This window comes from Cetorhinus maximus, chromosome 7 (genome assembly GCF_964194155.1).
Source record: "Cetorhinus maximus chromosome 7, sCetMax3.hap1.1, whole genome shotgun sequence".
NCBI lineage: Eukaryota > Metazoa > Chordata > Chondrichthyes > Lamniformes > Cetorhinidae > Cetorhinus > Cetorhinus maximus.
Window position 1 is genome coordinate 28,044,305 of NC_135885.1, and position 15,792 is coordinate 28,060,096.

The 15,792-nt window shown below is 39.0% G+C and overlaps 1 protein-coding gene across 5 annotated transcripts in view; it reads left to right on the forward strand.

Annotated features, from left to right (window-relative positions):
• Window positions 1-15,792, forward strand: part of LOC144682673 (F-box-like/WD repeat-containing protein TBL1X) — a 323,543-nt gene that overhangs the window by 304,227 nt on the left and 3,524 nt on the right. For all 5 annotated transcript variants that reach the window (XM_078545241.1, XM_078545245.1, XM_078545242.1 and 2 more), the window contains 5 exons: window positions 6,533-6,654; window positions 8,460-8,534; window positions 10,733-10,860; window positions 12,730-12,895; window positions 13,342-13,443. In XM_078545241.1, the coding sequence (XP_078401367.1) occupies window positions 6,533-6,654; window positions 8,460-8,534; window positions 10,733-10,860; window positions 12,730-12,895; window positions 13,342-13,443 (593 nt within the window). The remainder of the gene's footprint in view (window positions 1-6,532; window positions 6,655-8,459; window positions 8,535-10,732; window positions 10,861-12,729; window positions 12,896-13,341; window positions 13,444-15,792) is intronic.

Genomic DNA, 15,792 nt, shown 5'->3' on the forward strand with positions numbered 1-15,792 from the left:
TGTTGTGCTCATCGAGGTAAGGATTGTCAGTATGTTGAGCCGGTGTCAATATCAAGCAATCAAAAAAACAGTTTGATCAGATTAAACCTCACTTTACTCTGCTTCACAAATTTACCTCAACTTCAGCAGAGCATCCATTCAGCACCATTCTGATATTTCTCAATTCCAATACCAGCAATCTTTAAGGCATCTTTAGTTAAATTGCTAACTTATATGACCTTTACTCAAATTGTGGTCAGTTCCAAAGGGAACTAGGTTCAGATTGTTCATGCTCATTTCATATTGAAAACTTTTATCCTATTCATTTTACACTGCATTCTAATTTGGGTCCCATAGGTTAGTGTGTGAATCCCAATGTACCATTCCTTGCAAAATATATTTTAATATTGAGTATAGTATGAAGTAAAGATTGAAGAATAAAGATAAATCACTAGAAAAGAAAGCTGGCCTGAGCCTATATGGGGAAGCCAGTTATATGCCCAGAGAGCAAAGTTGAAAATCAGCCCGCTAGTTTTTATATAAAGTGCCTTCAAATTAAAGCCTGGCAAGATGGAATGTTCCTGTTAGGATCAGTTGCTGTTCTTGAGTTTGAAGTGCACAGTTCTTTAATAATGCAGATCAGGGCAACACTTTTTTTTGAAAAGAACACTTACCTTACACACACATTGAGCATTTCTAATTGGTTGGTTGTGATGCAGCAATTAACAAATCATTCTGATCATCATTCTAAAAATATAGCAGCTTAAAAACTCATTTGTGAGTTGTGAAATTGTTTTTAAATCAAACTAATTATAACTGTGTAGTTTGTTTAAGAGTATATGACTCCAAGTTTTAATTTATCCTATTGCTAAGTGATTATTACATGACTCTGATCTTCATAACAGACCAGTTGTTTTGATTGCTTGGGAAACTATTTATTTAACTATCTAATAGCAAAAAAAAGTTTTTCTTTCAATTCACATGCTAAATTACCATTAATTTCGAGTGAGTTCAGCATAATCTAAATTCTATTAATTTGAAAAAAATCTAATGGTACATTTAGTGTTTTTATATTGTCTTTAAGGTTAAAAGTACACTAGCGATCGATCAACAGGGGCAAAAATATAGCATACACCAGAAATACCTTTCCTTTCAAATCAGTGCTATTGAGCTCTTGAGAGCTCGTTCTTAGTTCATACACAAACGATTCTTCTGGAAAGACAAAAAAAATGCACATTTTATATAACACCTTGTCAGATGTCTCAGAAATGTCCTGAAGAGCTTCACAGCATGATGAGCCAAGCCTGAGCCATCTACATTGGATGTTGATGCTATACAGATCTGTGTAGGGTGCTCAGAGATAAAACCCTGATTGCTTCTTCATCCCAGGGCACTGTGGGCAATTAAAGTGCTCAACACCTGCCTCAGCACAGACCCTGATTGAACTTTGGACTTCCAAGGTGTCTTTACTTCAACTAAATATTGAACCAATATGCTCATCAACTAAGCCCTTCAAGTTTCCAACTTGCAAGGAGCACTTCTAGAAAGAGTGCAGAATTTTCATGATGTCTCAACTCAAGAAATTAGAAACTATTTAAAACCCAATTGTCGTATATTGCCTAATTAAAAACAGTTGAACTCAATTGAATATGTACAAAAATGTGCAGGAGCTGTAAAAAGACAGCTGGCATTTGGGCTGCTTAAACAGAATGCCTGGTATTTGAAGTTTTCAGAATGTTCCAAGGTATTAGATCATTATAAAAGAAGGATCCAATTGACAGAGGGAAATTGAAACTCATGGTCCTAGAGTGAGCATAAATGTTTCTGCTGGGTAATGAAATCATGCAAAAATTTTATTATCCATTGATCATGTTAGAAGTTTCAGTATGGATATGCATTGGACTATAAAGAGAGAATTGTCTACTTCAGGCTACTATTGTGTAATTCCCCAATTTCCACTGCTGTAACTTACCAGAACAGCCACAGTAGGAAATCTTTCCCATAATCTTCGACAACATAATTTCTCTCCTTCAACAGCACCTTCCAAACCCGCAACCTCTACCACCTAGAAAGACAAGGGCAACAGACATATGGGAACACCACCACCTGCAAGCTCTCCCCACCCAAGCCACATACCGTCCACACTTAATGCCGTTCCTTCACCTTCGCTAGGTCAAAATCTGGAACTCCCTTCCTTAACAGCACCGTGGGTGTACTTACACCACATGGACTGCAGCGGTTCAAGAAGGCAGCTCACCACCACCTTCTCAAGGGCAATTGGGGATGGGCAATAAATAGCCAGCGACCCCCATGTCCCGTGAAAGAATTTTTAAAAATACCTAATTGGCATTTAGCCCCCTATTCCGTCTGTGCCCCTTATGTGATTATTCCACAGATTCAGGTGGACATTAAAGATATCAGCCTGGATTTTGCAGTCCCAATTGCTGCGAACACTGAAGTTCGTTGTTATTGAGGGGTGCAATGGCACTACAATTTCTGACAAGCTCACTTATGCTGAAATCCAGAGGCTGCACCTGAAACTCTGAAGGAGCTCACGCTGATGGTCCCGCAGTTCGCATTCTTAAAGTGGCAGGTACCATTAGTTCGAAAACTTTTTACCTGTTTAGATTTTTCCGTGCAAAATGTTAGGGCTGATCATCACAGGCATAAATCAAAAGAGTAAACCCTCCAAATGTTTATGTCCCCATCCACAAAATAAAGAGAAGGTAATAAATATATTGCTAATTGTGAATTAAGAAGATTTTCATGATTCCCCTGACATATCCTGGATCCTCCCCCTACACCCTTCTCCTCTGCCCCTCCCCTATTCCCCCCAGCTCCGCTTTGGCTCTTCCCCACTCACTATTCACATCCCTCCACTCTCCCACAGTGCCTCAGTCCTGCCAATGTTGGAAACTGCACTTAATGGTGGGGAAATAACTCTTTTGCCGGAGCTTCACCACTGTCAGGGATATCCAGGCCAACTTTTTAAGTTTAGGAAATTCTTCAAATTCCCTCATCAGTATTCTTCCCTTAAATAAAATGATCAACAATAGAATTGACTGAGCACTCATTGTTGATGGTGCGGTATTACTGTTTGCAAATGGCAGGTGCAATTTCCTGTAGTCACTACATTTCAAAGCCAATTTAGCTGTTCGGAGCATTTCTTGGAGATATAATAAAGGTTTTCGATACATGCAAGTTTTCTTTTCGTAAAAGGTACTGCCCATTTACTTGTAATCATATTATTAGATTTTCAGATGGAAAACAAAGTTATTTTATACATAGAATTTTCTACAATGTGTAGAATTTGCAACTGAATTTTACATGTTAATTGTCATAAATTTGGGGAAAAAAAGAACCTTACGTGATGTATTCTAAACATTGTCAGTCAATGTTCCTAGAAAACACACATTTAAGATTTCTGAATAAAGCACCAATAATGAAACTTTCTGTGCGATTCTTCAAAAAAGAATGCAAAGACTATTGTAATGAATTAGGGAAAGTTTTAAAACCTGCAATGCAAATCAGGCGCTGATTACCCATTTGTAAATGAGTAATAGGCTGGTGCTCCTTTTAACATGTATCTCTTAGATTTGCACATGTATTGAGTTTTAAAAAAACTGTTTTTGCTCATCAAGGCTAGACACGTTAGTTCTAGAAAATGAATGTTTCAATCTCCGTCAACTGTGAATTTATCAAGACTACAAAGTCGGATTTAACAAAGCATTCCCTTTACTTTCCCCCAACGATGTCCAGTGAAAAGCACCCTTTCTTGCAATAGTGTAAGGTTTCATTTCCAGCACCAGTCATTTCTGTGACCTCTTTGAGTGCAATTAACAAATTAGGGGCAATTTGGTGCTATATGTCTCTGACAGATAGGAACTAAATTAAGGTTGCCCAAATTCATTTCACATAGGATGCTAATAGCGAGCAGAGAGAGAATGCTTTAATCTTTTGGTTTGGGTAGTATTAGAATCCTATTGAAGACCTAAGGGTAAATTGCTAGCTTGTCTTTCCAGCTCATGAACAACATGTCAGACTGTTCAAGAGTAGAAAGAATAGAATCTCCAAGAGAGTTGCTGTCTTTGCCAGCTCCAGGACTCATCAGGGGTCAGGATGAATCATCCTTGAGCTCTGAAGTTTAATTTGCTGATGATGAAACGTTAGCTGACATTTTAATAAATGATGTAACTAATATATCCATACCATTAGACTATTATATTCATGCTGTTTAAAACTAGGTCCAAGTAATGCATTTATGTTAAAACTTTTAGTGACTTTTTGTTTCTGTCTTTTCATTTGTCTATCTATGGACTATGAAATTTTTTTGTGTCTAAAATCTACTTCATCCGTGTTCATTATGCATTTTAGGACTGCCAAAATCATATAATCTGGGTAGGCAGAGGCAAATTGGGGACAGGACCTAAACAAGCAGATCTTTTCCTCTTTATTGTTACATTGCAATGTCTGCAGAGACAGGACTAGCAGGAAAATGTCACCTGTCAAAATTTCTGCCAGTTCTAGCTTATTTTCCCTCTACTTGATGTTGTTAGGATGTGGGGGGGGGGAGGTGGGGGCAAAAAGTTTTGAGTCAGAGTAATAAATTGCTGTAGGGAGAGTGGGAAATTTAAAATCTGGCCTATTTAAACTTTTTTAAAAAAAAACCCTTCATCCATGGTAGAATATCATGCTATGTTATCAGAGCTTTCAGGCAGTGAAGATTGGCCCATTTATGATCACAAGAAATGTTAGGTCTTTGAATGGCTTTATGAAAAAAATGACGACAATAATAGAGAAGAGAAACAGAATATTACCAAAGCTGGAAATCTGAAGTAAAAACAGAAAATGCTGGAAGAGAGAAACAGAGTTGATGGAGTTGATATTAAACACACTCCCGCAATGGGCACAAGAGGGTCGGGGAGGTGTTAAAAATTTTAGATAGCAAAGTGCAGCTGTATGAGCATCTGCTGCCATTCATTTGGTGGTAAGTTGAATGATATGCCTTTGCCTCCCTCTTGAGGCAGGACTCTTCACTATGATATCACAGCTGGGAGCCTGATTTAAATTTAATGCTGGGTGGCTGTGTTTTTTTCCCCAGCACTCAGAAACCTGGCAGCAAAATGGAGGCAGGAGCAACCAGATCACGTTGATAAGTGCATTTTATAGCACCACCTGTAAGCCAGGGGAAGAAATGATATCCCCCAGCCCCTCAAACACACTGTCTGTTAATTGCTGCCTCTTGTTGGTACTGCAAGAGACCAAGCAATCCTGCCCTTACTCCTGCTATCCTGCAATTTTTTCCTCCCAGTTACTGTTCTGTTCCATCCCTCTGCTCTGATCTATCCCAATTACTGCGGATTGTCCGAATGTCCCTGGGTGTGGCCTTTTGCTGCCAGCTTTCCACCTGCTAACCCATCAACCTGGGCAGGAACCAGAATAAGGAATTAATTAGCTTCCTGCTGTTAAATTTAGCAAGATCTTCAGGACCCCAGAATCTCCAGGTCCCAGGCTGCTCCCCCCCAACCTACAATCACACTCCCTGCTTTCTCCTTCAAATATCAGGGCCAATGTTTCAGGTCGACAAGCTTCCATGAGAACTGGGAGATGGAACAGATTTTAATGAAATCCCAGAGCAAGGGAAACGTGTGGGGGAGAATGGGGGGATAAACTAAGGGAAATGTATGAGATTGGGTGGTGAGCAGGAGTGATTTAATGCTAAAAAGGATGTTGGTGCAAGGAAAAAGAGGGTGGTAATGGGACAGGTAAGGAAAAAGATGGATCCAGACCAGGTGTAAATGGTAACAGCTCTTCTATTCCATCTGTTACTGGAATCTTCACCCATGCCTTTGTCACTTCAGACTCAACTATTTAGTGCTCTCCTATTCTCCACTCTTCATAAAATTCCAGCTCATCCAAAACTGCATAGGCCCTATCCTATCCAACTGCAAGTCCTGCTTAACAGCCATATGCTCGCTGATCTACATTGGCTTCTGCCCCCTTAATGCTTTCAATTTCAAATTCTCATTCTTGTTTTTAAATTTCTTCATGGTCTTGATTCCTCTTATTTCTCTTATAGCGTTCTCCAGCTCTACAAGAACTCTGCATTCCTCAGACTTTGGCTTCTTGTGCAGCACCCACTTCATTACACCCATTATTTGTGGCCATGCCTTAGCTCTTTAGCCCCTAATTTTGGAACTTCCTTCTGAAGCCTTTCTGTCACTCCATTTTCCTCACTCCTTCAAGATCCTCTTGCAAACCCACCTCTTTGACCAAGCTTTTAGTCACCCCTCCTGACAATTTTTTTTCTTTGACTCGACTTCCATTTTTGCCTGATTATACTTTTGTTTAACACCTTGGGGAAGTTTACTTATGTTGAGGGCACTATGCAAGTGCAAGTTGCTGTTTCTATAACAGGATGTCGACCCACAGTGCTAGTTCTACATGCAGTTAGCAATTTGGTATTCTACCGCATTGTTCTTGTTTTGTGGTGTTGGTGTGATCTTTCTATGCTTCGACTTTCTTGCTTATGTTTAGTTTGCTATTTTCACAGCTCCTGCCTTGGATGTAGATTGGCAGAATAACACTACGTTTGCATCCTGCAGCACAGACATGTGCATTCACGTGTGCAGGCTTGGCTGTGATCGTCCAGTCAAAACATTCCAAGGGCATACAGTAAGTTCCAGTTTGAGTGAGTGTGAAAGATATTTTTGTGCAGTGCCAAAGCTATGTAACCTTCAAAGTATTCTATTCTGTATTTTATTGGCATTGGATAATTCTGTACAGGAAGCATCTGTCAGAAGGAATATTTCTGACTCTATTTGTTACTCTGTGCATTGAAAAGTTTAGCGTTAACGAGGATATGCATCTTTGTGACAGAATACTTAAGTAAATATGTCAAGCATGATTATAGACAAAAATCCTTTCATGGCCTAAAAGTAACTTTCAGCATCAAAGAATTTTCTGAATGTTCTGAATAAAAAATTGCTATTTCTAATCTCTGCTTTGTTCATTTTATCCAGTACAAATTTAATTGCTGGTCCAGCATTTAATAAAGGAGATGTGAAAATCAGTTTGTTTTGTGAGGGGGAAGTATATGTGAAAGACTAAGCAACCGTCTTGTGGCATAAAGTTGAGGTCAGCGATGCCACTGATAGTGCAGTTGATTTATGATGCTTCTCCATGCTGCACTATCTCAACAAGGGTGATTTCTGATGGGTTCATCATTTGGCTGCTGAAACGTACAGCGTCGCTGGTAACAAGACAGTGAACATGGTTAAAACACAGACAGGTTGTCCCCTACTAATAATGTGATGGATTTAACTCGCTGCTTTTCACCATGGGGTAAAATTGTTCTGCGCCTGCTTCTAGCAGGTGCAGGGAGCCCATATCAGGAAATTGCACACTCATAGCCTGTGATTTCCCTTTCTTTAACTTTAATGAACGTAAAATCACAGACTGGGAGCCTGCAATTTTCTGCTATACATTCACTTCATGCACCAGGAATAGGCGGAACAGAGTCTTTATTGCCATTTCTTTCTAGTTTTAGCATGATAGAATGCATCCATTAGGTGACTAACTCTGACTGAATCTCACAGCTAAGAGTTGTGCAATGTTGACAACTCTCTGGCAGTGAAGCAAATTACCTAGTGGAAAACATGCTAATTGATAGATCTGAATATCAGGCGGCACTGGGACTTGAACCTTTGAGCGTGTCACTGTTATTGCAATCCTGTGAGGGAGATCATGGTTACTAATGAGATTGACCTAGAGGAGCACTGTGTTTTAGTTGACCATTCCTCCCAACTACTCCTTGTGCCTTTGTCCTCTGAACTGTCAACAATTGATGACCTCCATTTCTTCTGTGGTTGGATTTAAACCTTGCATGTGCAAACACAGATAAATGGAATTTGTGGATCAGGAGTGTGGTAAATTTAAAGCAAATGAAAAGAAAGGCAGAGTGAAATAAAGAAAATAAAGAGTATTGAACAGAATAAAAAGTACAACAGTACACATTAACACCACACCGCTCCCTTGAATTGATCTCCAGGATCTTTCACAACTACAGCCATTCAAGAACACTTCTTCACTAGTATAATATACAAAACTATATTAGGCTATGTACAGACTGTTACAGACTAAGGCAGATTTCAATAAAAATACAAATGCTAGAAAGAAAGTATTGATGTCTTGGTAAATGAGAAGCAAAACTTGGAAAATCATCTTGGAAAAAAATAATCAAGGGAAAAATGCACCCATAAGAAATCAGAATTAAAGAAGTGGAAAAGATTGCAACAGACCAAACTAAAGGTTCGAGGAATGCTCCCCAAAAGATTGTGAAACTGCAGCCAAAGTTCATGTCGTGTCCAGTGGATTTTGCAGATGAAATCATAGCCAAGTGCTATCTTCAGGAGAATGTTGACACAGATTGTTTGCTGTTTATGTTAGCAATGCTCATTTGCACTTCTTTTACATTCCAGAATGAAGTAAATGCAATCAAATGGGACCCATCTGGCATGCTGCTCGCATCTTGCTCAGATGACATGACACTGAAGGTAGGAAAACCTAATTATGGCTCGAATCCCTTGTCAACTGTGGTAATAAATCTTTGCATCAGGTATTATTTACTGAAAAGCTAAAGGCTTCTAGCCATTTCACCAAAGAACAAAACCATGTAGTAAGACATTCCTAATAGACAAGCTTTCCTTTAAGTCCGTTATCCAATGTCTTTTTTAAGATTCATTCATCTGATACATGAGAAGAGACAGATCCTCATGCTTTCTCAGTAACACATTAGCTGTAAATAAGGACAGTTTGTCTCTGCGTAGAAGAGGGGTTTCCCATCAAAATTTCATTTATGGCATGAAAAAAGTTGATCTATGTCATAGCGATGTGGAGTCTCAGACAATGCTTTTACTTTGATTGTATCACTATTTATCATTCCAGTATCTGTGAAACTTTCTCAATCCCTCCCCAACCCAATTGCACCTCAATTTTTGAACGTTTATCTTTTGTCCAGTGTTCAAATCTGCATTGTCCATACTTTCTGCTTTTAGACTAAAGGTTTAAACTTAAGATCTATTAAGAAATATAGACTGAGGTGAGAAACTTGCACGGCTTTCATGAAATAGTAATGAGCAAATCAACTCCAAAATAGCCTAACTTGACAATGCCTGTAACTCTTTGCTTTCTGATTTTAATCCCAGTATAAAAAACCCTGCAAATTATATTAGATTATGTTTTTAATGGTACATAGTTATTGATAGATTATTTTTATTTAGATGTATATAATATTGGGGGCTGGTTAGCTCAGTTGGCTATAGTGTGGATCATTGTAACTTCTGCTTTGGTGCTGTCAGCATCACAGACTAATATTCATATTCTGTCAACTTTTTAAAAATTATGAATGTGGTCAGCAACATGATAACGACCAGATAATCTGCTTTTTGTAATGTTGATTGAGGGATAGATATTGGCCAGGACACCAGAGATAACTTTGCTGCTCTTCTTCAAAATTGCGCCATGGGATCTTTTACTTCCACCTGAATAGGTTTAACATCTCATCGGAAAGATAGCACTTCCAACAATATAGTGCCCCCTCAGTACTGCATTGGAATGTCAGCCTTGGTTTTTATGCGCTCAAGCCCTGGACTGGGGCTTGAATCCAGGACCTTGTGGTTCAGAGGCAAGTGTGTTACCAACTAAACCACAGCTGACACAGCACAAAGTTCGGTCTCCATTCCGGCTGAGGCAGACTCGGGGCCTGCCTTTGCACCCTACCCGTTGTAACAAAATCACAGCGCTTAGCAGTGGTTCAGTGAACAATCACCAAGCTCCTGCCTTCAGGTAGAGAACTCGAGAAGAAGAAATGTAATAAATAACATCAGTGGGATGCTCAAATTCAGCATGGATTCTACTCATTTTATTGTGCTTTGAGAAGATAATATAGGATTGATTATTCTGAGATGTCAAAGGACAACTAGCTCATTATTACCACAAATTCCAGCTATTGCTCCGTTGCTGGCTGGGATGGAGTTATGTGGATAAAGTAATAGGCTTGCCACATAGCTGAACAGCTATCAGTGGATAATCATCCCACCTGTGTAGTGCAGTACAATGGCCTTTTATTCAATAGTTATTAGCAGATTATACATATTCAGAATGGTTGACAAGCAAGCAGTAATCCCTGATAGGATCACACATTCCAACTACACTGAATGCTTCAAAGTGGTACTACGGCAGTCATTTTACCAATGACTACAATTCAGTCTTCAGCAAGTTATACTGTGAAATAGCGGACCTCGAGATGACTTGGCTTCTGACTTACTACAATAGCAATACCCTTACTCAAATAGCATACAATAATCTGATTAATATGCTGCACTGATGCGCAATTTAATACTTTTGAATCGGCTACTGGAGCAAGTTCTGGGGTAACAACAATTCCAGTCTATGCCATGTTGTATGTAATGATTTTAAATTTAAAACGTTTGAAAGGTAGAATGAAGAACACCATCTTGTTTGTTAACATGTAATTACAAAACAAAAATCACGGAATGACAGTGATAACCATATAATTTCACATTCCTCCTTCAATTCAACTTTGATAATGTGTTAACAGCCTAAGAACAATGCAGGAAATAACTTGTCTTCCATGTACAGTTGACCTTCGAATTTATGTTAAATTTATTTTTCATATAGATGATGTATGTATCACCACAGATCACTATATTATTTGTATTTCCTCCTATAGATATGGAATATGAAGCAGGACTCTTGTGTACACGACTTACAGGCCCACAATAAAGAAATCTACACTATAAAATGGAGTCCTACTGGTCCATGCACCAACAACCCAAATTCTTATATCATGTTAGCCAGGTAAGATTAACCTTTTTTTAATATGTATGGAGTATGCTTGTAGTAGAAGAAATAAGGTAACTGAGAATTAGGAAATACGTGTTCAGTAAAAACAGTGCACTTATGGCACAGAGGTCTAACTTGTGCATAATGTGCAAGGTCATGAAGAACTATTTTTTGCCACCTACACAAGACATTGAGCAATTGTAGTTTCAGGCTGACTGGAAAAGGTGCCATCTTGCTACTGCAACACCCGCAGACACAACCCTCAGCTGAAACTATTCATTTGACTTGTGAGAAAAACACTTCAGGGGAGAAATTTTGCAACCTAAATTGCACAGAATTTCAATGTAAAGCCAGATACTGTTCATAAAATAGAGCTGAACCCTGATCTGCTGGGTCTCCACCCAATTGACAGAAAGGCAGTTGCCTCAGCAATTCTGCTAGATATGCCCATGCTAAACCCAGTGGTACCTGAGAGCAACCATGACTTTCGTTGTGGGATTAAACTGGGGATCAGAGTTCGAAAGAAAACTGACACTTGAATCGTGATGTATCAATCACTATTACAACAGTACCATATATTATGGGATGAAACATTGAGCCGGATTAGCTCAGGCTGGGAAATTTCCGGACTCGGCAGACCCGCCTCAGTATAAAGTGCCCCTTTACACTTTATTTTCACTCCAGGAAAGCGGGTGCAGTATTATAGAGAAGATAACTTTAACTTTCACCTTCACCTCCATTGAAGTCAGATGGAAATGAAAATTGGCAAGTTCTACAATAGCTGGACCATCTGGTCTGGCAGCTTACCACCCCATCCCTTCTTGGGTATTGGTGTACTTGTTCGGAACTTCAAAATTAGTAATTGACCTGGTAACATCTATGAGCAGACTGATCAGTCTTTAGAGCATTAGGCCCTGATTGGTGGCAAAGCACATCTTTAGAGACAGTTTATGGCCAATCAAAGGCCATATTTGACCTCAGTGAGTCCCATCTCCAAAACTGACAATGTGATCTAACTGGCATAGAGAAAGGTAAAGTGTAAAACAATAAGGATATTTAAACAGAATAGGCAGTGCAATTAAAAGTGAATTAGCACAAAGACAGAGCAAGAACTAAGCAGTTTTTAGTTTGAAGTCTCAAAAATCTTTTCTCAGTGAATTATGGGCTGTTTCTTAAGTAGGTCTTTACCCAATAAGAACTGGATTGATGGCACCAAAGCACATTTCACATAAAATGGTTTGTGTCCTGTAATTTGGGCTGGATGTGAGCCGAAATCTATAGTGAAATAAGTGTGTTAACCCACCATTGAGCAACTGTTAAAGGCTTACCCAATAAGCATACTATGAAAGTCCTAATCAGCTGCCACATTTTTTTTTAAAATACCCAACCATTATCTAAACACCATTCATTCAACAACTGAAATAATCTCCTTTTCCAGGCTTTTGTTTTTCAACTTCTTACTGAGGCACAAGATTTTTACTCGGGACAGTTTCAAGTAGGCTGACAGGTCTCTGAACCTTCACCCAAGTGGCTGCACTGGATGTGAGAGTCAGAATAGCAAGTGTTGACAGGCCCTTCAATCATCTCAGCTAAACTCAATCTTATCCTCACCAGACATCCACATGTGCACTTTTCACTCGGGTCACTAGATACTAATCAAGAGTGGGAGACCGAGCTTACTTTTCCTTTCTATAGCCCAGGTCCATGACTCCTCCAGATCTTTGACAATGAGCACTGTTGGTGGTTTACCAGTAAAATGGAAATTTTCTTGCCTGTCTACTTCAATGGCACATTTTATTTTCACATTAATAGACCTTAAAGCCATGTGTGGTAGTTAGATAGTTTACCATCTAATCCAGATTACTTTTATCTTTTGTTTTTCAGTGCTTCATTTGATTCTACTGTTCGCCTATGGGATGTGGAAAGAGGAGTTTGCCTCCATACTTTAACCATGCACCAAGAACCTGTCTATAGTGTAGCTTTCAGCCCTGATGGCAAATATCTAGCCAGTGGGTCTTTTGACAAATGTGTCCACATATGGAACACTCAGGTAAGAGGGACAATACTATTTACAACATTGACCACAATCAGATTTGAGAAATCATTGAGTTGTTTTAGAATAACAGTGGTGTTTTGTTTAAAAAAGCTAGATTTTGGCCATGTTGTTGCAGAGACTCTCTCCATGTGAACATTGTTGATAAAGGGAAGCCAATTGTTTCTGAATATAAATGGACAGTATCACCTCACTTTTAAATAATTTGTGATGAAAAAGACAAAAAAATTGCTAAACACTTGATGGAGACAACTAAGACGCTAGTTAAAAGGAACACGGCGTATCGGCCAAACTGGTCAGGATCACAATTGAGCTGAATGTGGCACTTGTCAGACTATCATTGACATTTAAAAATATCAGCAATCGAAGTATGTCAATTTCAAAAACACGCATCTGAAATATTTTCTCTGTATTCTAACAGATCAGTGTATTTGTTTTCATAGACGGGAGCTCTAGTGCACAGCTACAGAGGGACTGGGGGAATTTTTGAAGTCTGCTGGAATGCATCAGGGGACAAAGTGGGAGCAAGTGCATCAGATGGTTCTGTAAGTATTTATACTGTTCAGCTTTGATTCTGTGCCCACCCTCTACCGCAAGTGGCTGAAAGGCTTTTAGCCCATGTGTTTATCAGTGAACCTTACACACAGGTGACGCAAAACAGACATTTGCGTTGTTTCAAAATGTGTGCGAGGTCCCCGCAATAGCACATTGCCTCATATAAAATTACTTTTTTTAAAAGATATTCAACAAAAGCATGTTACTGCAAAATAATTATGGATGTGGAAGGCAATCTGGCTCATTTTAAGATAATCCAACCAATCTATTAGTTACTGAAGCAGAGACTGTGTTAACTTCTAAGAATAAATAGCAAAGTTCAAGCAAAGGTGGATAAAGGGACATAGAAACAGATTGGGCACATCGGATTAGGAATACTGCTCATTTCGAGGTTGTACTGTCTGTTTCTGTGTTAGAATTGCACAAAAAATATATGTTTAAGAAAAAAACAGACAAATTCTACCCCCAACTCCCAACCCTGCCCCCGCAACACAGTTCAGCATCTAAATTTTCTTTAAATGATTCCAGGGTTTTCACCTTTAACTTCTCTATGCAGAATTCCATCCACATGTGTTGATCTCCTCTTGTATAAAGAAAGAGTTCTTCATATCAGGACTAAATTTACTTTGTTATTAGTTTCATCCTGGGAACACTTGTCCTAATTCAGGAATTTCATTTAAAGTAATTTTCCTGATTTATCTTTTCCATGTTTGCAATCTTGACTACATACATGCTGAACTCTCTCTGATATCTCCTTTTGAGGTTGAACAGCCCAGGCTTCTCCAATCTTTTTTCATAACTCGAGCCTTTAAGACTGGGAGGCTGATTTTCTTTATCATTGATTGGTGTCCACCCAGCTGCCCGATGTCCTTGACAAGAGGCCTGGGCCATTTTGATGGTCGGGCCTCAGTTGCATCTGATTGACAAGCTGCAAATGCTGAATCAGCACTCACAAGCTGATCAGTTGGGGGAGCAGCTCATCCACAGAGTAAAGCCAGAAATTGGGGCTTAAAGGGAATGGACGAACTGATCAGAAGAGGAGTAGGCATGTAAGGACTGGCAATAGGTGGGAAGATTTTTCATTCATTCATCCTGACCCAACAAAAATTATTTTTGAAAAACACGAACACTTGCCATTTTCATGAGTGGCCTGTAGCAGCCTCAATAAGGTTAAGCTGTCCATACCTAGTACCAATTAGAAAAGCATGCACTCTGCCACTGGTACTGAAACTTGCATCAATTGATGAGGGTATATAATGAGAATAAAGAAGGAAACAGCATTGTATTAGCAGTAGTAGCCTGAAAGAATTCTTGAATACTTTATTGCATTACCTTTGACAGCTCCAAAGCTGACACAAGTTACCATCAAAAGGCATCCCTCCAAACTGAACATCTGGCTATTTAGTTTTAATCAATTGCTCATCCTCTGACTCTTTTCCCCCCCCCATTAACTCAGTGGCTCTCCAAAGCCATTGTCTCTGCCCAATACTGTTTTATTTTTAATATCAATACTCTGCTTAAAACTCTCATCATCTTTTTGCCAATGATTCTACTCAACATTTATCAACCTCCTTACTATTATACACTCATTCACAATCTCCAGTTATCTCACAGTTTAATGGCTGAATCAATACATCTTAATATCCCTAGAGGTTAAATAAACACTGTAGATCTAAAAGAGTGAGTAAAAGATCATCAGGAATTGCAGACAGGGTAGGAAAGGTCACTTGGATAAGAGTTCCATACATGAATGCATGTAGCATAATAAATAATACAAGTGAGTTCAAAGCATAATTTCAGCCACAACCATTATAGAAATTTGGCTTTAAAGTAATAGGATCTTTTAAAAAAAATCAGAGTAATTGGGAATGGAGGGGGGAGTAGCTCTGTTGATTCAAGCCAAATTACCACTGTAGAAAGAAGGAATTTCAGTAAGGGCCATTGGGCTGTGGAAACACACAATGTGTAGAGCAATGGATGAGCAAAGGGTGCAAGACTCAGGTAGCCATTTCCATCAGACCTCCCAAGTGGGTGGATGTATAGATACAGAGATCAGGGAAGCAAGCTGCCAAAACAATGTGGTTATATTGGAAGATTTTAATTATTACGTCAACTGGGAGAAGCAGAACAGCTTAAGTAGTAAGGGAATGGATATTAGAATGTATTTGGGACAGGTTTCAAGAAATTGGATTACCCATATTTTAAATTGTAGAGGAAGTTTTGTTACTGCATTTACCATGTCACTTAAGTGCTCTGCTCAAGACTAATTGAGAGAGACACAGCTGTCAAACAAACCAAGGCTGTGGCTAATTTATTTTATATAATGGATGAGTCAGGCA